The sequence below is a fragment of the Macaca fascicularis genome, chromosome 17 (assembly GCF_037993035.2).
Source record: "Macaca fascicularis isolate 582-1 chromosome 17, T2T-MFA8v1.1".
NCBI lineage: Eukaryota > Metazoa > Chordata > Mammalia > Primates > Cercopithecidae > Macaca > Macaca fascicularis.
In genome coordinates, this window is record NC_088391.1 from 21411501 (window position 1) to 21439425 (window position 27925).

The 27925-nt window shown below is 39.4% G+C and overlaps 1 protein-coding gene across 8 annotated transcripts in view; it reads left to right on the top strand.

Moving 5' to 3' along the window:
- The window catches only part of DGKH (diacylglycerol kinase eta), a 197152-nt gene that overhangs the window by 85594 nt on the left and 83633 nt on the right, over nt 1–27925 (top strand). For 6 of the 8 annotated variants that reach the window (XR_006693619.3, XM_074021916.1, XM_074021917.1 and 3 more), the window contains one exon: nt 1490–1570. The exons of the other annotated variants lie outside the window; for them this stretch is intronic. Coding sequence is in view for 3 of the 6 variants with exons in the window: in XM_005585737.5 (XP_005585794.1) it covers nt 1490–1570 (81 nt within the window). In the remaining 3 variants the exon portion in view is untranslated. The remainder of the gene's footprint in view (nt 1–1489; nt 1571–27925) is intronic. 8 annotated transcript variants of the gene reach the window in all.

Genomic DNA, 27925 nt, shown 5'->3' on the forward strand with positions numbered 1-27925 from the left:
ATCAAGAGCTTATGTGGTACCCGACGTAAACTAATCACTCCAGTATGCTGGTAATTAGGAATAAAAATCATATGGAAATCAAATCAAGACTTAAAATATTTTTTACTTAACAGTTGAATCAAATAATAATAATACAGTTTTGGGAGAAGCCATTTGTAAAAACTCGTATTTTAATATTCAAAAATAAACATTAGGATTTCTGGCTACTGTGCCAGTTGAATAATCAATTATTTTCATTTTTATAAATGTATGCTCCTGATATAATTGGTAGAGTTGTACACCAGGAGGTAAAAACAAGCAAACAAACCTAATTCTGAGTTTATGTATCTATAGAAGTAATAACCATGTAAAATAATCTTATTTTACAAGTCATTATGTTCAGAATTGTCCCTGATCTGGCTCCATCCTGATTTTTCACATTTATCTCTAGGCAGCATTGGCTATTTGACAGCCTCCAGTTTGAGCTTATGCTGCCATCATTGTGATGACTTTGCCTTTTCCATCTGCACTTGACAAAGTTCCCTGTTTTCGTCAAGATCCCCTCAAATACTCCTTATTCCATGATTCACGAGAGAGAGAAAGAGTTCAGTTTTCTGCTGAATAAATCATCTGTGACCTTCTATAGCATTTCATTGTATTTCTTCTCTTTTACTCTTGTCTATCTTACCTTAAAGTTAGTTGTGTCTATTTAATCTCCTGTGCTAGACTGTAGATTTCTTCCAGTCAGTGAACAAGTCTTACAGTCAGATTGGTTGAACTGAAGTAGGCTAGTTCTACAGTCTACTTCAGTTTCAAGTCCAACTGTCAACTACTTCAAGTTCTAGTTTCCGCAGTTCTAGTGGTGCACCATTGTGCCTGCCTTGCTGGAAGAACGCTGAATGAGTGTGAACAATGAGTGCTAAAAGTGGGATGATTACATTTATTGGCTAGGATTTCCTACTTGCTACCTTGCATGTTAAGAGTATACAAAAAAGGTCACCTGCTACTTGCAAAGCAAATTCACTACCTCATTTGAACACATAGTTACAGATGAGGAAAATAAGGTTCAGAAGGTTCAGTTACTCGTCGTGAGCTAAGCCAGGACTAGGTCTCAGCTCTCAGCCTGCAAGCCTGGAAACAATGATATTGCCTCTGCCTCCCTGGCAGAGCTGTTACAAGCTTCAGAGAGATTGCATGGTGCATGTGAGTGCCACACACTCAGCAGGTTCCCCATAAGTGGTAGCTGTTATGCTTCCAGAGAGCACAGAACATTTGCATTGAAATAGTGTTCCCAGGAGGTCTTTAAAGTCCTTTTCAGTTGGGGTTTTATGGATTAGTTGTACTTTATGCTTTTATTTTTCCTTTCTAAGAAGAAATTGCAGAGAGTACCACCAACTTAACTTTTTTTCCCCCCATTTTCTATTCCTAATTCCTGTATTGAAAGAATGTATTGAAGAGCATTGAGTTAGGTTTTCTTCTAATGTCTTTGTATGTTTTTTTTCATTAACAGTCTCTGATATTTGATGAAGTTGACCTCTCAGATGCTAGTGTAGCTGAAGCAAGCACGAAAAATGCTAACAACAGCTTCACGGTATGGTTATATTCTGCTAACTCCCTTCTCAAAAGTTACAGAATGACCTTTCTTAAGCATGTACAGAATGCCCTGTTCAATTGCAAACTGTTGTTAACTTATGCATGTTGGAGTTCCTACCAACACAATCAACTTTAAATATACTGTATATTCTAACACCCAGTACCAGTTATGACTCATTTAAGCTGGAGTTAAATATACTTTTTAAAAATTTTATAATTTTTCCCTTTTAATTTTAATGCTTTAAGTTTTTCACCTCCTTTAAATTAATACTTCAATTAATTCCATTGTTCTTGAATATTTAAAAAGTGTATTTACCTTCAGTCTTAAAAATAATATTTTCTCTATGTAGTCTGCTTTCACTCCATTTCACCCCAGTTGCCATCGTTCAGGCAGTTGCCGTAGTTCAGGGCTTCACTTCTCACTTAGGTAATTCATTTGGCAGCTCTATTCCAGTTTCTTCTTTTCTGATCACAGATCACATTGCTTAAAAAGGCGTCACTGGTTCCCCATTGCCTGCGAATGCCATCCCCAACTCAGTCTTCAGATCTTGTAAGATCATGCCTCAGCATTCTAGTATTACCAATTAATTTGTCCTTCTCTGTCCCACCAGTGCAGCAATTCTACCTGTGCCTGTGCTTTTCCTCTTCCCTCTGACTTCAGTGATTCCTCCCCCATCTATCACTGTGAGAATCCTACCAATTCTTCAAAGCTTATTATAACCCATTTTTTTCCAACTTCTTTCATTCACAAAGTACGGATTGAGTTCCCACCATGTGTTGAGCACAAGAAATTCAGAGGTGAATGTGCATGTATATAATTTCCCTCAAGATATTCCTGGCATTGTTCAGCCCATTTTCCTATGGGCTACTTTTTATAACTACATACTCCCTAGGTCCTCAAAGGTGCATTGTTCTTGCTCCGTTGTCACTCCCGTCCGCACTCCCAGTCCTCCCAGGAAAGCTACTACTCCTGACAGCAGTGTGCAGTGTCCATCCCCTAGGCATGCCAGGGCAGGGGAGACAGACTGCTAAACAGGTGTACAGCAGTGCCATGATAGAGGTGAGCACTGGTAAGGGTGGGGGGAAGAGAGGACACAGATGAATTCAGATGTTGCCTTATTGATTTATGGGCATGTGGGATAATTCATAGTGTAAATATTCCTCCCCATCTCCCCTGATCCCCAGGGAGAGTTTAGTTTGAGAAGAGGAAAGCCAAGAATAGAGTCCTGGGAAAATGTTAAAATTCAAGGTTTAACCAATAAAGACTCAGAGCGTTCTTAAGTAAAGGAGACTCAGGAGTCAGTGATGTTATAAAAACCAAGCAGAAGAGAGTTTCAAGATAGATGCTTTGACGTGTCATATACTGTAGAGAGGTCAAGTCGAAGAATTGAAAAGTGATGGTTGAATTTGTTAATTTGGAGGTCATTTGGTCCCATTGATGTGAGTAGTTTCAGTGTGGGGTGGGGCTGGGGGCAGGCATTAGGCTGCACTGTGAATGCAAGTGAAAGGCAGGCAGAGATAAGGTAGGTAACTGTTTTCTAAAAGCTTGGCTGTTAAAAGGAGAACAAAGATAGCTAGTAAAATGTTTCGGCCAGAAGAGAATTTTAGTTTTGTTGTTCTTTTGTTGTGTTTTAAAAATGATTTTGAATGCATTTATATGAAGAGAGGAGGCATAGTTAGAACCAAAAGTTGAAGACTCAGGAGAGAGAGGGAATGACCGATGAAGCATGATTGCTGAGTAAGCTGACGGGCGTAGGAATCAGAGCGCAGGTTAAGAGATCAGCGTTGAACGGGAGGCAGAAAGCGTGGCCAGGAAGTTTATATATTTCAAAACCAAATACTGTTTTCTCAGTGAAATTGAAGGATAAGGTTATCTGCTGTGAGTGAAAGTTGAGGATGTTTAATAGTTGCTTCTGTAGAAAAAGAGAATCGAAACTGAGCAGGGACCTATAGATGATCACTAAGTAGTAAGTGGTGTCTACCAAAGATTGGAGATCAGGTTTAGTAATGTCATTACTCCCTGTGCTTATAACATTTTCTTTTAAGTGGGAGTAGAGAACAAACAAATGAATTGACCCAGGGTTGATGGTTTATAGGGCATATTGAACAGAAAGAGAAAGGGAGGGATTGCTAGATATTTGATGGATTGATAAATCATCCATCTCTCTGCTCTTCTCAGTTTTTGAGACTACAGTACAGAGTAGGGGACAGCTTTGGCTGAACAGGATTCAACAACCACTAAATACAGAGCTTCTGATGAATTGTTGGAGACCTAAGGCCAAAACGTTGCTTATTCCTTCTTTCTCCCACTTGAAGATGGGGTAGGGTGAGGTAGAAAGAACTTCACCAGTCCTACTAGTAGGATTAGCCACTTGCTTTTCCCTGGGCAGTGAAGAATAATCCTCTCTCTGCTGGAGCCTCATGGAGGGGGAATAAGGGTTCCCGCCAATCAACATTTATTTGTTTGTTTTTTAATACTCTTTATTTTTTAATGACACATAATGATTGTATATATTTATGGGATACATAGTGATGTTTCGATGCATGTAAGGTACAGTGATCAGATCAAGGTAATTAGGATATCTGTCATCTCAAACATTGACCATTTCTTTGTGTTGCACACATTCAATATTCTCTTTTAGCTATTTGAAGCTATATAATATATTACTGTTAACTGTAGTCATCCTACGGTGCTATAGAACACTAGAAATTATTCCTCCTATTTAGCTAGAATTTTGTATCCTTTAAGAGTTTAATCTGAAAGAGGGTTTCAAAATTTAAGCTTTGAAGCATGCATTAATTTCAGGTGAAGACAAGGTCTAGGGTTTTGGAGTAGGAAATTATTCAAATCCTTATACAGGTCTTTCTTGGCCCTTCAACTGGGCACATGATCTTTCTTACAGCATTTCTTACAGAATTTAGCATATGCTACCTTATACTTAGTTAAGTATTTATTTTTGGCCAGGCATAGTGGCTCACACCTGTAATCCCAACACTTTGAGAGGCCAGGAGGATTACTTGAGGCCAGGAGTTTGAGACCAGCCTGGGGAACATAGTGAGATTCCCATCTCTACAACAAATACAAAAATTAGCTGGGTATGGTGGCATGCACCTATAGTCCCAGCCACTCAGGAGATTGATTCCTTGAGGAGTTCGAGGCTCTAGTGAGCTATGATCCCAGCCTATGCAACAGAGTGAGACCCTGTCTAAAAAAAATTTTTTTTTTTTGGCCGGGCTTGATGGCTGACGCCTGTAATCCCAGCACTTTGGGAGGCTGAGGCGGGCGGATCATGAGGTCAGGAGATCGAGACCATCCTGGCTAACATGGTGAAACCCTGTCTCTACTAAAAAAATACAAAAAATTAGCCAGATATGGTGGTACATGCCAGTAGTCCCAGTTACTTAGGCGGCTGAGGCAGGAGAATCACTTGAACCCGGGAGGTGGAGGTTGCGTGAGCTGAGATTGCGCCACTGCACTCCAGCCTAGGGGACAGAGCAAGACTGACTCAAAAAAAAAAAGAAAAAAAAATTTTTTTTAACTATTTATTTTTATTATAACCTCCTTGAGGATAGGGACTCTGTCATACCTTTTTATCTCATGGTGCCTTATCCATAAGTATTTGTTGATTTTAACTAATAAGATGAAAGTTTATTTTAGGCATGAGAAGACTTTTGGTTGAAATATTTTCAAGAAATTTATTCATTCAACTGAGTACTATTTTTTTAGTTTATTGGACTAGAAATATAGGGACTGGTTGGGCACAGTGGCTCAAGCCTATAATGCCAGCATTTTGGGAGGCTGGTGGTAGGATCTCATGAAGCCAGGAGTTTGAGACCAGCCTAGGGAAAATAGTGAGACACCCCCTTCTCTACAAAAAAATATACAAAAATTAGCTAGGTGTAGTGGTACGTGCGTGTAGTGCCAGTTATTCCAGAGGCTGAGATGGGAGGATCGCTTGAGCTCTGGAGTTCGAGGTTGCAGTGAGCTATGATTGCACCACTGCTTTCCAGCCTGGACAACAAAGTGATTCCCTGTCTCTAAAACAAAACAAAGCAAAATAAAAGAACAAAGAAACAAAAACAAATGTAGGGACTAAAAAGTCAGGCAGATTGCTTAGGCTTTAGAGCAAATGAATTTGGTAGAACTTTCCAGGGCATAAAATGGAGCAAGAGACATGTTTTCAACCAATAATTGACAAACCTTCCTCTCTTTAAATATTTAAATATCTTACCTTCCTCAATTATTGTGACTGCTACTGATGCTGTTATTGTGGCTGGTTTGTGTTAGAGGCTAATGGTATAGTTTGATGTATTATGGCTGGAGGATCCAGGAATGGCCAAATTCTACTTCATTTCAGCCATCCCTCCTCTTCCTGAAGTTTCTAAGGGTGATATATTGACAAAGTACAATAGTGGATGAAAACTGTGTAAATAGTAAATGGAAAATGGAAAACCTGTGCTTTGCCTGAAAATCCAGTGCTGAACTCTCTGGTAAAATGGGTTCTAGAGATCAGGGCAGTGACTGACCTAACCTGGGAAGTTCTTCAGTGTCATTTCTGTGACGTTCAGTTGGGTATGAGTGAGTCACTAAGGCCGGCCAGGCTTCGAGGGGGCCACAGACATTAAGACAGTCATGTCAGAGGATCGGGGACATGATTTAAAACCTACGCACAGTATGATTACTCTTCCTTTCTTGTGTAGTCTCTCACTCTCAACTCTGGAGTTAATAACTGGTTTTTTTTGTTATCTAAATTGTCTCAGGTACTCTATTAGTTTTCTATTGCTGTGTAACAACCAACCACAAACTTAGTGGCTTAAAAAACAATGTCCATTTATCTCAGTTTTTATAGGCCACACAGTATTGCTAGATTCTTCTGCTCCGGGTCTTACAATATGAATAAATAGATATGGGTTGGGCAGGGTGGCTCATGTCTGTAATCCCTGCACTTTGGGAGGCTGAGGTTGGCAGGTCACTTGAGGTCAGGAGTTTGAAACCAGCCTGGCCAACATGGTGAAACCCTGTCTCTACTAAATACAAAAATTTGCTGGGCGTGGTGGCTCATGCCTGTAATCCTAGCACTTTGGGAGGCCCAGGCAGGTGGATCGCTTGAGGGTAGGAAAAGCCCCCATCTCTACTAAATATACAAAAATTAGCTGAATGTATTGGTGCATGCCAGTAGTCCCAGCTACTTGGGAGGCTGAGGCGGGAGAATTGCTTGAACCTGGGAAGCGGAGGTTGCAGTGAGCCGAGATTGTGCCACTGCACTCCAGCCTGGGCAACAGGGCAAGACTCTGTCTCAAAAAAAAGAAAGAAACAGATATGACAAATTTGTGTATATACTTTTATTGACTCAAATTGAGCTAATTTTAGCCATGGTTTGAGTTTATGATTTCACAAGTGTCTTCAGCCATAATAAAACTTACTAACAATGAAAGTACTTTTTTGTGATTTTAGGTGACGGTGATGTGATCAGGGAATGGAAAAGGACAATTTTTGACATCATTTAGGCTAATGTTTATTAATATATTTATAGTTCAAGCCAGGCATGATCGCTTATGCCTGTAATCCCAACGCTTTGGGAAGCCGAGGTGGGAGAATCACTTGAGCCCAAGAGTTGAAGACCAGCCTGGGCAACATGGCGAAACCCCATCTCTACAAAAAAATGAAAAAATTAACTGAGTGTCGTGGTACATGCCTGTAGTCAGAGCTACTCAGGAGGCTGAGGTGGGAGGATCGCTTGAGTGGAGGTTGCAGTGAGTCAAGATTGCACCGCTGCACTCCAGTCTGGGCAACAGAGAAAGACCCAGTCTCTCAAAAAAAAAAAAAAAAAAAAACAGAGAGAGAGAAAGAAAAAGAAAAAATGGTAATTTATTTGTAGTTTAAGTTCTACCATGGCATTTTCTATGATGGTTAAATCAATAAAATGTTCTCTTTTGTTGTTCATTTAAAAAAATTCATTTTAAAAATTTGATTACTGTCTGCATGGTGTTTTGGGGGTTTCATTTTTATCTTTAACATAACCCTATGCTGTAGGTGAATGTATTCCTCCCAGATGAGGCTAGAGAGAATTGATCTCTTTTTGGTCACACTGGTGCCACCCTGGGAAAGGGCTCCCAGACCTCCTGATGTGTAATCCAAGACTCTTTCCAATCAGACAGAATCCTTTCTATCTGGGTAGTCTCTGCCTCTGCTGTCCTCTTTCTTCCTCAAACACTGCTCTCTTTTCTCACTAATCAGGATATGTCTATCCGCAGAATTTTTTTTTTTTTTTTTTAATTTACCCCATTTGTAGAGGATAGGAGCTTAGACCATGAAAGTCAAACAGCCTGGGTTTGGGTCCTGACTTGGCTACATCCAGTTAATGTGACCTTGGACAAATCGGTTAACCTTTCTAAATCCCAGTTTCCTCACCAGTCATTGAGAATAACAAGAGTACCTGCCTCATAGGATTATAAGGATTAAATTAAATGTGCTAGTACACCACAATACCTGCAGTTTAATAAAAGTGGCAGTTATTTTCCCGAGTTCGTCATCTCCCTATTTCCAAGTGGCAGTGTGTTGCCAATTCCTAAAAGTTTGGGAATTTGGAAGAATGTGGATGAACTTTATCTTGAGAAAACATTCCATGCTGCTTATCTTTCAGAGGTATAGCAAAGATTTATTTCCACTTTTATCTCATATTAATAACGATGACTGGGAATAATAAATGTAATTATAATCTCACCTTGTTAGGTAAATGTTATTTGCAAAAGAAGAGCTATTTAATGATACGAAAGTCATCACAATCACATGGTATATGTTAAGCCTTCAAAGAATACTGTTCAAATGACTGTTTTCTTTAAATTTTAATGAAGATTAAGCTAAATCTTTAATGAGTCACAATTTTAATGAAATTATTATACTGGCATTGTTAAAACTTCTTATGGAAGTTTACGAGGGAAAGTAGCATGTGTTTTTTGTTGGTTTGTTTGAAGTAGAAAGAAACACAAAGGTAATTTATTTCATTTATTTAACCACCTGTAACGTTTTCAGGGGGCGGTCTGTAGGTGTGTGTGAAACTTCATGGGTACTGCACATCCACACGGGTTTACTCAGTTGATGAAACACAGGCACCCTCTGGTAACACTTATATTTAGAACTAAATGATCACTAGAACAAAGGGGGATTTTAGTTCAGGGGTCACTTGCCACAGCAGATGTGACTAAAATTTATTAGCTTCAGATTATGATTCTATGAGGATTTAAAAAGTCTACATAAAAAGACACCAATAAACATGAGAACATACTCTTATGGCACATCAAATATCAGAAATTATGCATTCATAATATAATTGAAATGAGCAGGCTGGGTTTTAGTGGTACAGAACAAAATGTTCTTAAGAATTCTTTTAATGTTTCCTTTCTATTTATTCCGCTTTTCCCTTAGCTTCCTCTCAGTTAATATAGTTTACTTCATCTCTCTCTTAGAGGGAGATCACATCCTTTGAACTTAAAAAGCTGTCAGTTTATTTTTCTCTATTAATCTGTCAATATTTACTTACAAAGGAAATAACTAAAAGCTATTTTCTTTTCATATCACTTGTGAATGCACACACACAAAAGGTATTTAGATTATCACCTGAATAAATAATCACTGACAAGTAAGTTGCCTACCTTATTTGATATTTGTTGTAACTATTGTATTTCTGTTCTGAATGCATTATGTCTGATAACTCATTCAATTCTTTATATGAATCCTACAGTGTAAGAATTATTATGATTCCCATTTGATAGATGAGGAATCTGAAACAGAGAGGCTAACATCTAATAATATAATGACTAGAATCTGAACCTATCCACATCATCTGGCCTCAGTTTGTATCTTCATGACTTTGCTATGCTGTGTCTTTATTATGGTGTTTTAAATAAATGTGGTTCAGATAGTATTCCTCTAAATGGTTATTACGTGTTCAGTTGTTTTATCTACAAGTCAAGCAGAGTTTTATGCTGCATCACCAGATGTATAGCAAGCACTTGCTGGTCAGACTACAAATTTAGAATATTTCATTGTATTTTGGCACGGTACTTTAAAGAGAAAGGATGGTAACCAATATTATAAAAAAGATCTGGGAATCCTGGGATTGAGTGGCATTTAAGGGCATTCTTTTATTTTAAAACTTTGGAGAAATGTGACAGATGTCTTTTTAATGAGGCGTTACCATGTAGTAGAGGCTGTAGATAGGTTTTGTGTTACTGCAGTGTGCAGGACCCGTGAATGAATTCGTGGAGGAATAATTGAGCTCAGTATAACAGAGAACTTTCTAACTTGAGTCATCTGATAGAACAGGCCCCTTGTGAGGTAATAGCTCTTCCCATTATTAGAAATCTTTAGTCATCTCAGTCCCTGTGAGCTGAAAGGGGCCTTCAAGAAGAGAGTTCTCAGAGCAGATGCAGCTTCAAGTGCTGAAATGAATTTCTCAAGGTTAGATGGCTAATAGCAGGGCACAGCTAATATGGAATTCAGGGCTCTCAGCTCTTGATGTTTGTTGGGAATAGTCAAAGAAGAGTGGATTTAGAGACTGCTGGGCACTGTGCTAGACACTACACGTGGAGGCTCATTATACCACACAGCAAGAGCTAAATGACCATCTTTCTATAATGCAGCTGGGGAGATCTTTGCATGGTATGTGCATGTGAGAGGGGGTGAGGAGAGATGGTGGAAACACATTTCCTTGCAGATGCAAAGACTGTGGCTTCTTTACCACTGAATCCTCAAGGCTAGCACAGTGCCTGGCACAGAGGGAAAGCTAATAAGTATTTGTTGAATAAATGAAGGGGTATATCCTTGTTGAATGAATGAGTGACATTTGTAAACTGTAGTGGATTTTTTTGGACAAAAAATATTAGGTCATGTTTTGGCTTAGAGAACAGTTTTCTAATCCCTCCCTGTGCTATTGGTTTATATATATTATACCCATAAATTCTTGCATCCTCATTGGAATATTTATGTAATGACTTAAGACTATTTTATACCATGTTTAGAAACATGATTCTTGCCTTTCATTAATCATTGAAGTGGTCCCACCTTGGCTTACATAATTATTAGATGACTGATAGCAGCAAACCTCATATTTTAACATTTATATTAGTTAAAATATTTTATAGTACTCTAAAATGATACCATATTAATGCAATTTAAGTGGTTGTGTTTTTTTGCCTTTTAAAACTGATTTATGTACAATTTAGATGGCTTTATACTCTGAAAGCTGATAATTTATCTTAACTTTAAAATTCATATTCCTTTTTCTATATCTTAGAAATTAGGGGCTTTTAGAAATGAAATATCTTTGTTTCTGTGGGTGTTTCATATTTATCTTTCCATTTAGTGATATGGCATCTTTTCCAAGACTTACCCAGAGAAATGGCTCTTAAGGTTATTATGGGCTTCCTCACACCAAAGTGTAAGAAACCATTGGTCCTTTTGTAGCTAGACAAAAATTTTGGGGTGAAGATAAGGTGTGGCAGAAGAACAGAACCTGTGTCTCCACCTTCACTAGTAGCCTTCCAGAAATCTTTCAAATGGGGTTTCTAAAGGAAGGCAAGACCCAGTGAGCATGTGCTTGGTTCTTCTGCCAACTTGGGAGCTCTGGGAACCTAGGGCTTGCTTGCAAAATCAGACCATGGGAGTCCCAGGACATGGATCAGTTTCATCAAAGGGTTCGTAGTGGTTAATAGACACTATCAGTAGGCTGGGAGAGGGCACTTGTCATCCAAAGAGCTGTGTCGGACATTCAGTCAGGGTGTCATGATCATTTGCCATGCCTGGTGTTGCCATTTTCCCCTTACTGAAGATCCACGGCTCAGGGAAAATATAGAGCTCCTGATCAGTAACCTTCAACCTGCAGCCTCCAGTACTCCTTCTGTCCTAGTCTGTTGCACAGCAGCCCACTCCTCATCTGTCTGTCCACTTCCAGGACTGCCCTTAGAATTCATTCATTCATTTATTTAACCAATATTTATCAAGAGTTCCTTATATATATGAGGCATTTGTGCTAGATTCTGGGTGTACAGTGCTAAATAAAAAAAAAAAATTGGCCACTGAGTACCAATTTTTAAAAAGTTTTTACTCAAATTTAAACAAATTTAAAGGCTATGCTGCCTGCCTTCAGGGATAGGTCCCTGTCTTTAAAGTATGTGACCTTGTGAATAGGATTATTTGGATACCAAAAACAAGGAACTCGCCTCCCTACTGCGACTGGAAACTGTGCCATCACAGGGGCCCAGGTTATAGGAATGACAATCTCCTTAGAACTTGAGGCGCAGACCATTCATGATTCCATAAACAAACTTCTGTGAGACTAGTTCATCTGCTCTTCTCCACAAACATGCCCTGCTCCCACTATTTCTGAGACCAAACCCTGGCCACCATGTTGAACTTTTTATCCCTGAGTCTGCATATCCGTGTTTCATGAAGCTGGTTTCCTAGGTGGCCTTTAGCCTCTGGCACCTTGTGGATCGCCAGTGGCAGACTGCTGTCACATGAAAAGCTTGGCCAGTTATAACCTTGTAGCATGGAGGACTGACCTTCCCAGTGTGTGTGCCATGTTGTAGCTCCCAGTGCATGGCCATGGGCTGTACTGCCTCCTGCTCTTGGGGCTGGTTATAAATCCACAGTTCACTCATGTGTTCCTATGCAAGGCCTTTTAAACACTCCAAATAGATGGTCCTGAGCTGACACTGTCATTGTCACCATGATCCTGAAGACATAGCTTGTAGCTGTGTGGAGGTAAACTTCTAAAACCTATCTCTTCTGAGAGTTACTGCATGAAAACAGGCAAGGATGGGTCAAGTTTTGGACCAGCAGCCCAAGTTCCATCAACTGCCCTGTTATCCAGAGGCTTCTAAGCTATGCAGACTGCTGTGAAAGGTTTATTCTTCTTTTGCCCACCTGACTGATATACTCATGTACTTTTTGAAGAAGGGCTGTGGAATTTACAGACTTTATTTTGGTCTTGATGTGGCTGAAGTGTTTCATTGAAGGCTCTTTAGTCCTGTACTCATTTAGATTGACTCTTACTTCTGGTACCTATTTGTGGTGCAGACTAAAGCCTCAAACTCTATAAAAGACAATGGCTTATCTCATGTAAGCACCTGGAATAGGGGCCTAATATGGGAAAATAAGCTGCTGGCAATAAAAAAGATTTTTTTAATTCCCACTGTAAATATCTGGAAATTAGCAAAAGAGAGTCTGATACATAATAACCATCTCATTGAAACAGCAGCGCTCTGAAGAGTTTTAATATCTTGACAGTTCCGTCCTGGCCAGCATGATGGAGTTCTGTTTGCTAATTTTTTTATGTTCCATAACCTCCTTGAAAGCCAGAATCTTTGGTGTTAACTATAGTTTCGTAACTATACCTGTTAAGAAATAAGGTATAGTAGGGAGGCATGGTGCTCACACTCCCCAGAAAATCCCAGAGATGTTTGCAACCCTATGCCTTGTGAACAACCCAAGCCTAGTGGAGTCCTGAATCACCCTGAAGAGGTCCCCAGTGATGTGCTCCTAGAAAGGGGTTCAGTGGGACCGACACGGTGGCTCATGCCTGTAATCCTAGCACATTGGGAGACTGAGGCGGGTGGATCACCTGAGGTCTAGAGTTAGAGACCAGCCTGGCCAACATGGTGAAACCCCGTCTCTACTATAAATACAAAAATGGGCCGGGCGTGGTGGCGCATGCCTGAAATTCCAGCTACTCGGGAGGCAGAGACAGGAGAATTCCTTGAACTCTGGAGGCAGACATTGCATTGAGCTGAGATCGTGCCACTGCACTCCAGCTTGGGTGACAGAGCGAGACTGTCTCAAAAAAAATAAAAGCGGGGGGTTCCATGTCCATGACACCTGGTCTTATTAACAACTCCAGAATTGGACTTTACATCCTATATGAAATGCTTTAAAAATATGAACACATTGTTACACCTCACAGATTTTGACTCCATTAGACAGTTTAAAGCATCAACCTTTTATTTAAAAAAAATTAAAATAATTTTAGGTTTGCCTTGACTGTTAGTGAAATTTTAAAATAACATTAAAGAAAGCCTATTATTTCTATAAGACTTTAATAATATAAGGTGTTTTTAATATAGATACAAAATGATTATTCATTTGTTTCTGAAATCTTTTTGGTGTGTCCTATAATCCATAAGAAATAATGGGCACATAGGTAATTTTCATATGATATTAATATCTCACTTCATTATCTCAGTAAGTCCATGTGGTATTCTTCCTCCCATTCAACCAATGGAGGAGGAGAAGGGTGAGTCTCAGATAACTTAATTTGTGTAAATTTATATAGTTAAGTAGCATAATTAATATTTGAAGCCTAAGCTCTTTCCATGAGAATGAGAGCATATGAGAAATTTGAAGCACCTATAATTAGAGTAAAATCACAGTAACCAAGTGAAAGCCCACACTTTTAAATAGGATTTAGTCTAGTCTGGCCATTCCTAGTGAATCCTTATTACCTTCAAGTGAGAAGAAAGCTCACCTAGAACAGCAGACCAGCTAGCAGTGATTAGAGTGCTTGTGCCATGGCATTGATTCTGGTGGTCACTAGAGGCTGATATGTCTTTAGAGGATGAGAGAGGATTAGCAATTTTGATTCCCCTTTGCATTTTAGTCTTACATAAGGATTTAATCTCCAACAAGAAAATCATGAAATTAGTTTCTGGCTAAAAGAGATTTTCTATTTACTGGTTTCGGCCTTACACATTTTTGTGGTCTCTGGATCCAGTTTAAGCTTTGCTGAGCCCAAATCTCAATTTATGAAGGCAAAGGTAGGTTTGTACTTATGGAGACAAATGACAATCTAGTCAGCAACAGACAAGGGAAGTCAGAAGCAAGATCTTCCTGTTGAGAACAGGTAGGTTGAGTGCTATCTAGTTGGAGATTTTATTTTTTAGTTGTTTATTTTGTTGGTTGCCACAGGTTGAGACTTGCTGGTAGCACATCTAAGGACTTTGGGACAGTCCTGGAACTCAGGTTGTATTAGCTGATCAGGCTTGGAGTGGAGGGTTGGCCAGCTGTCAGCATACTCTTGGAACCTTCTGGTAGGCTGCTCCCACTGACATGGAACTCAAGGCGGAAGTTAGTCTTTATATCGTGGAGATAAACAGATTAGTAGTAAGAAACTGTTAAAGAGAGCTGACGTCTTAGAAGGTGTGGCTACCCTGGCCCTTGACATCAAGACTTGGTAAGGCCCCTTCCAGCAAGACTCAGCAATGTCTTCCATTGATCCAAACACCAGGCAATACCCAGTGATGTAGTCTGTTGGAATCAGTTGGTAGGGTTTCTTGTTGGTAGGGGATGCCTTGACATACTTCATTAATGCTTTGTAGTAATCTAGCACAACACTATTCAGTATGAAATGTCTGACAGTAGTTAGCTACTAGGGGAGTAACCAGTAGCCACATAGGCCTAATATTTCAAGTGGCAAGAGTCACAGCATTCTGTGTTATAGATCTCATGTTTGTAAAAGCAGTGGGCTGTTTGGCCTTTGTGGTCTGGTTTCTGCACAAATTTTGATCATTGTATTTTTCAGAATTCCATCCATAAAGGGTGCTAACAATCATTTTTCCCAGTTACTCAACAATATTATTAGAGCTGCCCCGTTTGTCAGAACCATAATGTGAGAAAAGCTGTCAGTACAAAGCAGTTCATCCTTCTCCCTTTGGAGCCTTTGTAAGAGTTCAGATTTGGGGGAGGGTTTTTTTTTTTTTGTTTTTTTTGTTTTTTTGTATAGGTAAAGTATTCATATGAATATATTTTAGGTTACATATGCCTTTTTAGGAAAATGTAGAATTGTGTCCACCAGCCAGGACAGAGCTGCCTATCCTCAAAATGACTGTAGATAAACTTCTAAAAGGCTTTAGCCTGGCGTTTAACACAATATCAAGATACACACTTTACAGGACAGAGTGTAAAGGAAGGTTTTCAAGTCTTTAGATTCATCAGTGCCTTCACTACTATCATTATCTGGAATCAGCAGGGGTAGTGAAGTGTGCCATTTATGTGTACAAAGACGTGTTTACAAGGATATGATTGCACATTGTAATAGCAAAAGATTGGAAACAACCCAAATGCGCAAGTTAGAGGCTGGTTGGAGTAAATTGTGAAATATATCATGCAATGGAATGTTATGCAGCCATTAACAAGATGAATGAGTTCTGTCTAACAAAACATACCAAACTTCAAGTTTTATTCAGTGGGAAAAGCCAGATGGGAAACAGTGTGAATTGTAAGATGTTTCTGTGTGTGTGTTTGTGTGTGTGCACACATGCATGCATTTAAACCTCAAAAGAGCATATAGTTGTTGTATATGGATAGAATATCCCTGGAGAGAAGCACAAGAAGATAGATATTTGCCTTCAGTAAAGGTAGTCAGTAGCTGGGGGCAGGCTTAGGAGGGATATGTGCTTTTCATTCTAAATACATTTTGAATTTTGTATCATAAATGTTTATTGCCTATTCAGAATTTTTAAAAATGCCACATGGGACCCACCTTCTGGAATGCATTTGATAGAGTGATGGGTTCAGCAGGAAGACCACCTTGGACGCTGTCAGGATATTCAGGGAAACCAGGATAAGGACATAGATGACCTTGTCTGCACTGGGAAGGAAGGATGGGCTGGACGAGAGACTTTGTGCAGAAGGACTGGAGAGCTGTGTGTCCAAAGGGAGGGGAGAAGGAGAAGAGGAAGTGAATGTGGAGTTATTGATTTGGGGAGGATTGGTATATAAATGATGCCTTTAATTAAAGGTTGAAAATGGGAATAAAAGCAGGTTGGGGTTGTGAAAAGACTTCAGGTCCGGACATTGTGAATTCGAAGTGAAGTGAGATAACCCTGGTGATGTCTTGCAGGCAATTCAGAGAACAGCTTTAAATACTATTAAAATGGCTTAAAGTACTTTTTTGGTATCATTTTTCATAGTTCTTTTGAAGTTGTTTTTTTGTTTCTGTTTTTGTTTTTGTTTTGAGATGGAGTCTCGCCCTGCCGCCCAGGCTGGAGTGCAGTGGCGCGATCTTGGCTCACTGCAAGCTTCGTCTCTCGGGTTCACACCATTCTCCTGCCTCAAACTCCCGAGTAGCTGGGACTACAGGCGCATGCCACCATGCCTGGCTAATTTTTGTATTTTTAGTAGAGACGGGGTTTCACCGTGTTCCGGGATGGTCTTAATCTCCTGACCTTGTGATCTGCCCGCCTCAGCCTCCCAAAATCTTTTGAAGTTTTTAGCCTACTCAAATATCTTTTCCATTCCTTAAGTATGATTATGGTGTAATGGAAAATTTAGGTTTTAAAAATATTTTAGTTTTGTGGTGACCAATACAAAACAATTATTTTGTTTTGAAATTTCCCATTACATATGTGTCTTGTACAAAGCCATTTACCGTTATAAACTAAAAGAGCTTGTACCAAGGGAATGAGACTAATGGATTGTTCCAATCTCTGGTACAGTCTGAAAATATTAAATGAATGGTAAAACATTTAATGTGTCCATTAACTAATACTGCTAATTTACAGTGGGAGTGTGTGTGAAAGCCTACATAAATAATTTCTGAAGTCACTGTGATCCCTGTAATTACAATTAATACTGAAAAAACTTCTCAATTTCCCATGTGTGTTGTAATAGTTCCAAAACAATGCCCTGTGTTAATATATATCTTGTAAATATTTTGTTCTGAGAAGGTGCCTGGTTTACATAGACTTGCCTATGTTTGTGGATGAAGTCATTCTTACTGTTATTGTTATTAACCAGCACTTTTGCGTTTCTTTTCTTGCTCACCATTTAAACATGCACAGTAAGGTATAAGGTTGAGATACAACTGTGCAGCAGCCCTGATTCTTGTTCTTAAGGGGAGAAAAAGTGAGCAGCACGTGCAGTCTTTTTTGTCCGTCCTTTCAGGATAATGTCAGTAAATTCTTTGCCATTTCTTCATTCTCTCGCAGATGGCTAGGGAGGAAGGCAGATATAGTTTCAAATCTTACCTACACATAGTGACCTTGGACAAGTTACAAACCTTTCTAAGCCTTAGGGTCCTCCCAGCAAAGGACTGCTTGCCACTCTTTGAATTATGTGGATGAAATGAGATGATATACCTGGCCTGTTATAATTACTTCGTAAATGGTAAATCTTAGTATTTTTGACTTTTGAAATGATTTTAACTCCAAACATGAATAATGGAGTCATCTAAACCCTCCCTCACGGTCACTCCTCACAATGAGTTAGCAAGTCCCATTAATTCTACTTCCTAAAAATCCATGGAATCCTTTTCATCTCTGTCAGCTGCTGAAATCTTCATGGAGTGCTCCTATGCACAGCAGCCTCACTGCACGCCTAACTCATGTCCTCCCATGCGTTTCCTGCCGTTTAGTAAGTGTCTCCCACTACAGCTTTCCACCACCAGGTGGACCATCTACACTGCTGCCCTGCCAGTTATCTTCCTAAAATGAGTATCTGGTTTGTGTCTCTTCCCGGCTTAAAGCCCTTTAGTAGCAGTGCTGTGTCACTTTTAGGATCAAATCTGTACTCTTTAGTGTGGTTAAAAGGTTCTTCATAATTGCTCCTCTGATTTTATTTTCCATTTGCAGCCCATGGTTGTCATATGACACTATTCACAATACCCACCCCCTGTCTGATCTCTCTTCTTCAATGTGTTCGTGTATCCCTCGGCTTACAGTACCCATGCCTTCTCCTTCTCCCTCCTTGTGGCTTCTTCCCCACAGACATACACAGGAAAGTTTACTTGGCCTTGCCACCCACAACCCTGCCCCACTTTTTTTTTTTTTTTTTTTTTTTTTGAGACAAGTCTCACTCTTGCCTAGGCTGGAGTGCAGTGGCGTGATTATAGCTCACTGCAGCCTCAATCTCCTGGGCTCAGGTGATCCTTCTGCTTCAGCTTTCCCAGGCATACACCACCATGCCAGGCTAATTTTTAAGTTTTTGTAGAGATGGGGACTTGTGAGGTTGCCCAGGCTGGTCTCAAACTTCTGGCCTCAAGTGATCTTCCCACGTTGGCCTCCTAAATTGCTGGGATTACAGACATGAGGCATCGCTCCTGACCTCTTCGTGCCTTCTTATCTGAGTATCTTCTTCCCCAACAAAGCATTCTCAGACCCTTTAGTCTTGGTTAGTTTCCCCTTCACTGTGTTCTCATTGCACCCCAGGGATTGAAACCTTAGAGACAGTTCAGATCACAAAGGATCTTGTAAGCCATGCCAAGTGGTTTAGAAGATGACAGGAACCTACTCGATTGAAGTTAGTTTCACTTATCTGTGTTGCCCCATCGGACTGTGAGCTCTCTGAGTGAAAGGATTGGGTATTTCATTTCTGTTTCCTGGAGGCTGCAACATTGTTTGGCAGAAAATAGGAATGCTTTGTATTTTCTAATGAATAAATGGTTGGATTCAAATGGAGAGTGTAACTTTTAAACTATCACAACAGGTGATCTTCCGCTCTTTGCTCACAACCTTATAGCTTATCTAACCCTTCACCTTTGCCCATCACTGAAAACATTAACGTACTCTGTTGTTGGATTGTCTTTTAGAATAAAATCACAAAACAGACATAAAGTGGTGCAGTCAGAAAATAATCAAATGTTAATTTGTAAATGGAGAAAGGTGCTATAAAGATAAGAATAGCATGTCGTGATGGAGAATAAAAGGGGAGACCTTCTTAGATAAAGTTATAAGGGAGAACTAGAAAACTCTAATTTTTCAAACACTTGGATATTGAACTCACAGGGAGCTCACAAATTTGCAAATACTAAGCAAACTATATAGAATTATGCTGCAGATTTGTGTGGCTTGCCTATCAGTTTTGAATTCTTTTATTTACCTTGTAAAATATGCTTGCTTTATATTGGCATTGTAATATTAATTGACTTTAGTCTGTTCTTAGAGCACTCAGTACTTTTTAGATTTTTTAAACCAATTTTAGTAATAAGACATAGCTGTGTATTATATAGCTAAACGAAATTATGCTTAATTATTTTAAAAATTATGATAGGAAAAATAATTTTGTTATTGGTAATCTGAAACTTTCTTTCCATATCTTAACCCTTTTATTTCTGTTGAACAGTTTTTTATGACCTTTGAAATCTTAGAGCTCCATATAACAAAATATGGCAAAATGGATTGTGCCCTAGACACGGTTCTATGGACCATATGAAGGAGCCTGAGAAATAGGCCCTATTTTTCTGGTGTAACAGGAGAAAGAGGTTGTGATTTAAAGCTGAAAGACCTGACTATATCTTCTGCCTCTGTGACTTACCATGTTTGCAATTTTATAAAAGTTACATTTCTTTTTACCTCTTATATGGAAGATTAAATGAAATGGTAAATATGATCATATTGATAGCAAAGCACTTTGAAAATGTAAGATGCTGCAGAAGTAATCTTTCTGTTTATTTATCAAAATCAGAGCCCCATAAGTGTCCTGTGTTTAATGAGCTTAATTATTAGTTCCTTTGGTTGTTGGTATCCATAGATATTAACTGATATTATTGAAATTATGAATATAATAAGAAAATAGATTTCAGGTGCTATTGATTTACTGGTTTATTATTACAATACCAAAATTTATAATTATGTATTATGTTTTTTTTATGGGTGTGGTCGGCTGAATAATGGACCCCCAAAGATGTTCACATCCTAATCCCTGGAACTTATGAAATGAATGGCACATTACCTGGCAAAAGAAACTTTGTAATTGTGATCATGTGATCTTCATATGAGATGATCCTGGATGATCTAGGTGGGCCCAGTGCAATAAGAGGGAAGCAAGAGGAATCAGAGAGTCAGAGAAGATGTGACTGTGGAGGCAAGAGGTTGGAGAGAAGCAAGGAAGGGGCTGCAAGCTGAGGAAGGTAGGCAGACCCTAGAAGCTGAGAGAGGCAAAGACGTGGATTCTCTTCTAGAGTCTAGAGTCTCTGGAAGGAATGGAGCCCTCCCAACATCTTTTTTATTTTATTCATTTTTAGAAACAGATTTAGAGGGTACAGGAGCAGCTTTGTTCCATGGATATATTGCATAGTGGTGAAGTCTGGGTTTTAGTGTAACCAGCACCTGAATAGTGCACATTGTACAAAGTAAGTAATTTATCATCTGTCACCCCCCTTCCACCCTTTAGAGTCTCCAATGTCCATTATTCCACACTATGTCCATGTGTACACATTATTTAACTCCCACGTATAAGTGAGAACATGTGGTACTTCAGATTCTGAGTTATTTCGCTTAAGATTAATGGCCTCTAGTTCCATCCATTATTCTGCAGAAGGCATGATTTTATTCTTTTTTATGACTGAGTAGTATTCCATGGTGTGTGTGTGTGTGTGTGTGTGTGTGTGTGTTTGTGTATGTGTGTGTGTGTGTATATACACACACACATATATATAGTTTCATATACATGTAGTTTCACTTATGAATATATATATGCAGTTTCACTTATATATATATATATACACACACACACACCATGGAATACTACTCAGTCAAAAAAAAGAATTATATATATGTATGTCACAGTTTCTTTATACAATCCTTTGTTGATGGATACTGGATACTTAGGTTAATGGACACTTAGGTTGATTCCTCATCTTTGCTATTGTTAATAGTGCTGCAATAAACATACAAGTGCAGGTATACGAGTGCAGGTATACGAGTGCAGGTATCTTTTTAATGTAGTGATTTCTTTTCCTGTAGGTAGATACCCAGTAGTGAGATTGCTGGGTCAAATGGTAGTACAATTTTTAGTTCTTTGAGAAATCTCTATACTGTTTTCCATAGATGTTGTACTAATTTACATTCATACCAACAGTGTACAAGCATTCCCTTTGCTCCACATTCTTGCTAATACCTGTTGTTTTTTGACTTTTTAATAATAGCCATTCTGACTGCCCTAAGATGGTGTCTCATTGTGGTTTTTGTTTGCATTTCTCTGATGATGAGTGATGTTGAGCATTTTTTTATATGCTTCTTGGCCATTTGTATGTCTTTTGAAAAATGTCTGCTCCTGTCCTTTGCCCACTTTTTAATGGGGTTATTTATTGTTGTCATATTGTTCAACATCTTGATTTTAAACTTCTGAAACCTACAACTTTAAAAGAGTACATTTCTGTTGTTTTAAGCCACTAAAATTGTGATAATTTGTTACAACGGCAATAGGAAACTAGTACAATGTGGATTGACTAAACATTCATAACTATAATTTCTTTGAATTATAAGAAATTAAATTCTAGCTTTGTCCAATAGTCTTCAAAAGAAATGGTGGTGAAATTAAATTCTAGCTTTGACCAATAGTCTTCAAAAGAAATGGTGGTGAAATCAAATTCTAGCTTTGACCAATAGTCTTCAAAAGAAATGGGGGTTTATTATTGATCATATGATTATACATGTGTGTGTATATATGTATATACACACGCACATATATACACACACATACATACACAAACACATATGTGTATATATAGATCCCATAGTAAGATACCCCAACAAGTAACACATGAAGCCTTTCTTGGTGATTCCTCAAGGCCAAGTCCTTTGTCGTGTCCTTTTCCTAGGGAAGGCAGGGCAGGAGGGCACAGCTGCACGGGGACCTCTTTATTCTTGATGGTTTCACTCTCATCTTCTATTTTTGATGCTCTGGTGAACCAGATTCTTCTGTGAAGTAACAGTTGGAACCATGACTCTGAAATACAAGCTTAGAGACATTAAGAGGGGGCAGTTCCCTGGACCCCTCCGCAGGACCTGTGACAGGGGTGGGAGGGGTGGCTCGTTTTCCTTGGCCAAGTTCAAACCCATTGTGGGAGGGGGAGCACATGGGCAAGCAGGTGCTGGGGCAGGGGTGAGCGCTTTTGGGCTCCAGCCCTACGGTAGCCTCTGGGGGTGTATTACAATTAATGCTTTTTCAGCAGTTGCTGTCCATAGATAGCTAAATGTTAACCAGCTCAGTGGAGAGTCAGGGTGACAGCCTTTTACACCCTGCCCTCTTGGTACCCAGGTCCTTGTCTGGCATTGAGGAAGAATCAGGTCCCAGAGACTTGAAGGATGGTGAATGCAGAGGTTTTACTGAGTGATGGAAGTGGCTGTCAGTGGGATGGGGAGCTGGAAAGGGGATGGAGTGGGAAGAAAATCTTCCCCTGTCCAGCCCAAACTCCTTTCTGAGTGTCCAGCTGCCTCTTTGACGTTCAGGTGCTTCTTCTCTTCTCTCCTTCTCTGCTGTGCTGCTCTGCTCTTCTGCCAGTGGAGTTTAAGGGTTTTTATGGGTACAGGATGGGTGGTGGGGCCCTGGTGGGCCAGGGTGGTTTTGGTAAAAGCAACATTCAAATGGGAAAACAGGGATAACTGTTCTCATTTAGGGTCATGGTTTCCAGGCTTGAGAGCAGGGCCTTTGCTGGGGAACCACCCTCTTCTATCCAGTATTTACCTATCTCCTGTCCATATCAATATGATAGTCCCAGAAAGATGTTAAGTAGATTGCTTTCCTTTAAAATCTTTATATAGATTCTAAGACTATATAAACTGTGTGATGAATTCCGTGCTAATTTGAAAAATGTTTGGCTTCTGCTGCCTTACATATCTTTATTTTTTTAAAGTGTAATGTTTTACTAAATGCTTTTCAAGAAAAGTTTGATTTTGTAGTACTTTGGATTTTTTAATTTAGATAAAGAAAAATTTTGCTTTTTAGAATTTAAGATCCTGTGGACATTCTATGTATGCAGTGAAAACATTGGTATTGACAGCATTAAAATATGTGGTTCCTTTTTTATGGAAACAGATATTTGATTTTATGTTTCATTTATATTTTATACTTTAAGGCAATAAAAATCTAAGATTAGGTTATAGAAGGAAGTCAAATTACCATGGAAAATGACATCGTTATGATTTCATGATTCCTTACTCAAGAAGCAGATTTTTTGTTTAGGGAGTCGAACTGACCTAAACTTAAGCAGAATCGTTGAAGTCCAAGAATTATGAAAGTAAGATTTGGTAGCTATCTTCAGCTCAGTCCATCCCCCCTCATCTCAATCAGCGATTGGAAGTTTTAGTTCATTACCTTCTGTGGTCATTTTAGGTCATTTGAGCAAGGGAGCCACATTACTCATCGAATTTGAGTTTGCTATGGTGGAGGGGGTGGGAGGCCAGAGACAGGTCCTGGTGGATGTGGTCTGCCAGGTGAGCTCAGAGGCAAGAGCTGAATAGGGTCTATGTGTATATAAGGAGGATGACATCCAGGTCCCTCGCCTTCTTAGTTCCTTGGAGATTTTCTTGGAGTTATCAAATACTCAGGTACTTTTTTTTAATTAACGAAAATTTCAAATGTATACAAACTCAGGATAACTGGATAATGACCCCACATCCCCATTGCCCAGCTCCTAGCATTATCTAGCTCTTGCCCTACTTGCTTCATCTGTTTTCTCTTTCCTTTTTTTTTTTTTTGAGACAGAGTCTCGGTCTGTCGCCCGGGCTGGAGCGCAGTGGCCGGATCTCGGCTCACTGAAAGCTCCGCCTCCCGGGTTCACGCCATTCTCCTGCCTCAGCCTCCTGAGTAGCTGGGACTACAGGCGCCCGCCACCTTGCCCAGCTAGTTTTTTGTATTTTTTAGTAGAGACGGGGTTTCACCGTGTTCGCCAGGATGGTCTCGATCTCCTGACCTTGTGAGGTCTCGATTTCCTGACCTCGTGATCCGCCCGTCTCGGCCTCCCAAAGTGCTGGGATTACAGGCTTGAGCCACCGCGCCCGGCTGTCTTTCCTATTTTTATCTCAAGTGTTTTAAAGCAAATCTTTCACATCATTGCACTTTATCCCTCATTCTTTAATAGGCATCCCTAAAATGTGGTTGCTGGATTTCAACTCTCCCTCTTTTCCGTCTTCTCTGATGCTGCTTGGGTTTGCAGAAGCTGTGACAGGGAAAGGTTTACTGAACTGAACATGGTTATGCAGTTCAGTATTGTACAATGAAGGAATAATATTTTTAATTTTTCTTGCTCTATTATGCTGTTACTTTTGTGTTAACTCCTCGTATAAGAAATGTGTTAATTGTGGACAACTCATTTAGTGTCTGCATTTGTTTCTTCTTTTCAATATGTTGTAATAAAATTAGCTCATACTTAATTTGCATTGATATTTGAAGGATCCATGATATAATGCCTCTTTTTTTTTCTTTTGCCGTAAGTCAGTAGTCAACAGAATAACAGCATTTCAGGTTAAGAAGAGACCTTCTGCTGGTGCAATATGGAGAAAGACACACTCTTGGCAAAGGTGTTCCACTCTTGTCCAGAGGTCTTTATCTTTTCTCTGATTTATTGATTTCTCAGAATAATTGTGTAATATATTTACAGAAATTTTCCATTAGAGTTTGTTTTTTAGTACTTGTATTTTTTTGGTAGAATCTCATCACAGTGAGTTTTATTTCATATCTATGCTCCGGAATTCTCAGTTGATTATGTGTGTCATTGTATAGGTAATTCCTTGATTTGTAGCTTGGTTTTTGAAATAAATATTACATCCAAAAGATACATAGTTTGTTAGAGAGATACATCAGCAGCCTTGGTGCTAATTTTTTCAAGTTCATGACAAATGCCACCCTCTTTATTTTGAATATCTTCAGGAATGTTTCAAAGTTTGATACCTTCGAAATACCTCACTGATACCCTAAGATCTGTAAGTTGTTATTCTGCCAAAATAACCCGTTAGAATGATGTCAGTCAGCCAGAACTGAAAGTGAAAAGTGACTCTCAAAGATCTTTGACTGTCAGTAGAGAGAGAAGATGTGCGTCTGTTTATAAATCTAAACATGGTTCTAAGCAGACATCTGAAAAGATTTTTAGGTAATTCTGAAAGGGAATAGGGAAGACCTTAGTTCAGCTAGCACACAATTTGATTTAGGATCCTGTTTACATAGTGCACTGCCTGCAGAGCAGAATTTCTTTATAAGTTTCAGCTGTAGATTAATAATAATGTGTGTGAATTGCCTGTCTAGCTTAGTCCTATCATTATTCCATTACATCTTTATAACTTATTTTACATCATTTTCGATGTTATGAAATTTGTGTTCTGGGATTCCATGGAACTAATATCTCTCAAGAATTTTTGAGCACTTAATGCAGATTCCACAGTGTTCACATCTATAAAATGAACATGTATGGTATTGCACCAGCATGATAAGGTCTCTTCCTAATCTGAAATGCTGTTATTCTGTTGGTTAAAATGATACTAGCTGTTGAAAATTCCGATGGCACTTTCTTTGGTCATGGTGCCAGAATTGCATTTGTTGTGACATTTTACTTCACTTAGTCTTCCATTAAAATTCAAGCACCCTTGGGAGAAAATATGCATTAAACCTTTATCATCTATTAACACCTCGGAAAAATTGCTTTTTAGGTTAGTTGTCATATTAGAAAACAGATGGGGCTTGAGACAACTGGATCATAAAATGGAGAAGCATTGACCCCAGAAAACAAAGGAATTGGAAGAGACTTTGTGACTTGCAAGTCAAAATGCCTTCAGGGACCACTGGGTCATATAAGAGTAGGCAGTGGTCAACAGAAGAAAATAGGCCACACTGTTTGTACTTGTACCTCTCTAATTATGGTGAATTTTAACCTTTTTTTAAAAAAATTTTTTTTTAATAAAACAGCAATTCAGGGTTTAAACAGAATGGACAAAAAAAATCAGAAATCATAATTTTGTGGCCTCTGTTATATTACATGGGATGCCATAGAGGAAAGACTATTTCAGACTGATCCCCCAAAAGGAACGCTGTTGAGGGCAGATGAAAACACTGGGAATTTTGGGAGCAGAAGGATGCTTAAAAGAAAGAGATCCATAAAGATTAAGAGCACTTTCTTGACATTACTTATACCAGACTCCGCCTTTACAAAAAGGCAAATTGGATACTTTCACTCCCCTTCGTGGTTGATAAACAGGGGAATACACCAGTATCACCTGTGTAGCTTTGCCAAACTACATCTAAGACTATCCACACCCGCCGGGCGCGGTGGCTCACGCCTGTAATCCCAACACTTTCGGAGGCTGAGGCGGGCGGATCACGAGGTCAGGAGTTCAAGACCAGCCTGGCCAACATGGTGAAACCCTGTCTCTACTAAAAATGCAAAAATTAGCTGGGCATGGTAGTGCGTGACTGTAATCCCAGCTACTCCAGAGGCTGAGACAGGAGAATTGCTTGAACTGGGACCCAGGAGGCAGAGCTTGCAGTGAGCCAAGATCTTGCCACTGCACTCCAGCCTGGGTGACAGAGCAAGACCCTATCTCAAAAAAACAAAAACAAAAACAAAGAACTCTTCACAACCTCACCACAAACCAAGATTTAGATGCAGCAAGTCTGCTTTGGAGCTTGGTTGGGTAATTTGGAAAAAAAAACAAAAAAAACCCACCTCATTTTGGTTCAAGTGTACATGTGCAATTGCAGAACTGTGCTCTTGGAAGCAGAGGTTTCCAGTTTACTCTTTGAAATATAAGAGTATCTCTGCTCTCAAAATAATCGCTTCAGGGCTGGGCACGCGGTGGCTCACGCCTGTAATCTTAGCACTTTAGGAAGCCAAGGCAAGAGGATTGCTTGAGCTCAGGAGTTTGAGACCAGCCCGGGCAACATGGTGAAACCCCGTCTTTACTAAAATACAAAAAATTAGCCAGGCATGGCGGTGTACCCCTGTAGTCCCAGCTACTCGGGAGGCTGAGGCAGGAACATTGCTTGAACCTGGGAGGTGGAGGTTACAGTGAGCTGAGATCGTGCCACTGCACTCCAGCCTGGGCAACAGAGCGAGAGTCCATCTCTAAATAATAATAATAATAATAATAATAATAATAATTGCTTCAGATGCACAACTACATTGCAGTTTGGCACATTTAAGTTTCCAAAGTGAGTTATTTTATTCCATAAAAGAATGTAAAAAAGCAACATACATAATTAAAGAGTTGGAAATAGATTTCATGAGGAAAGATGGAAGAGGCATATAAAGCCTGAGCAGTTGGCAACTTCAGGTATAGCAAAGCTAGTGTTAAGAAGGCACATAATACAAAGTATAAAAGGATTAGCTGGGCATGGTGGTGCACGCCTGTAGTCCTATCTACTTGGGAGGCTGAGGTGGGAGGATCACTTCAGTGCAGGAGTTGAAGGCTACAGTGAGCTTTGATTGTGTCAGTGCAGTCCAGCCTGGGTGACAGGTGAGACTCTATCTCCAAAAATAAAAAGACACACAATTATTTCTGATTAGACTGTAATAAACATCAAATTGTATCTCCTGAATTATAATAATGCAATAAAAATTGATACAGCACTGTAAAAATTTTCACTTGT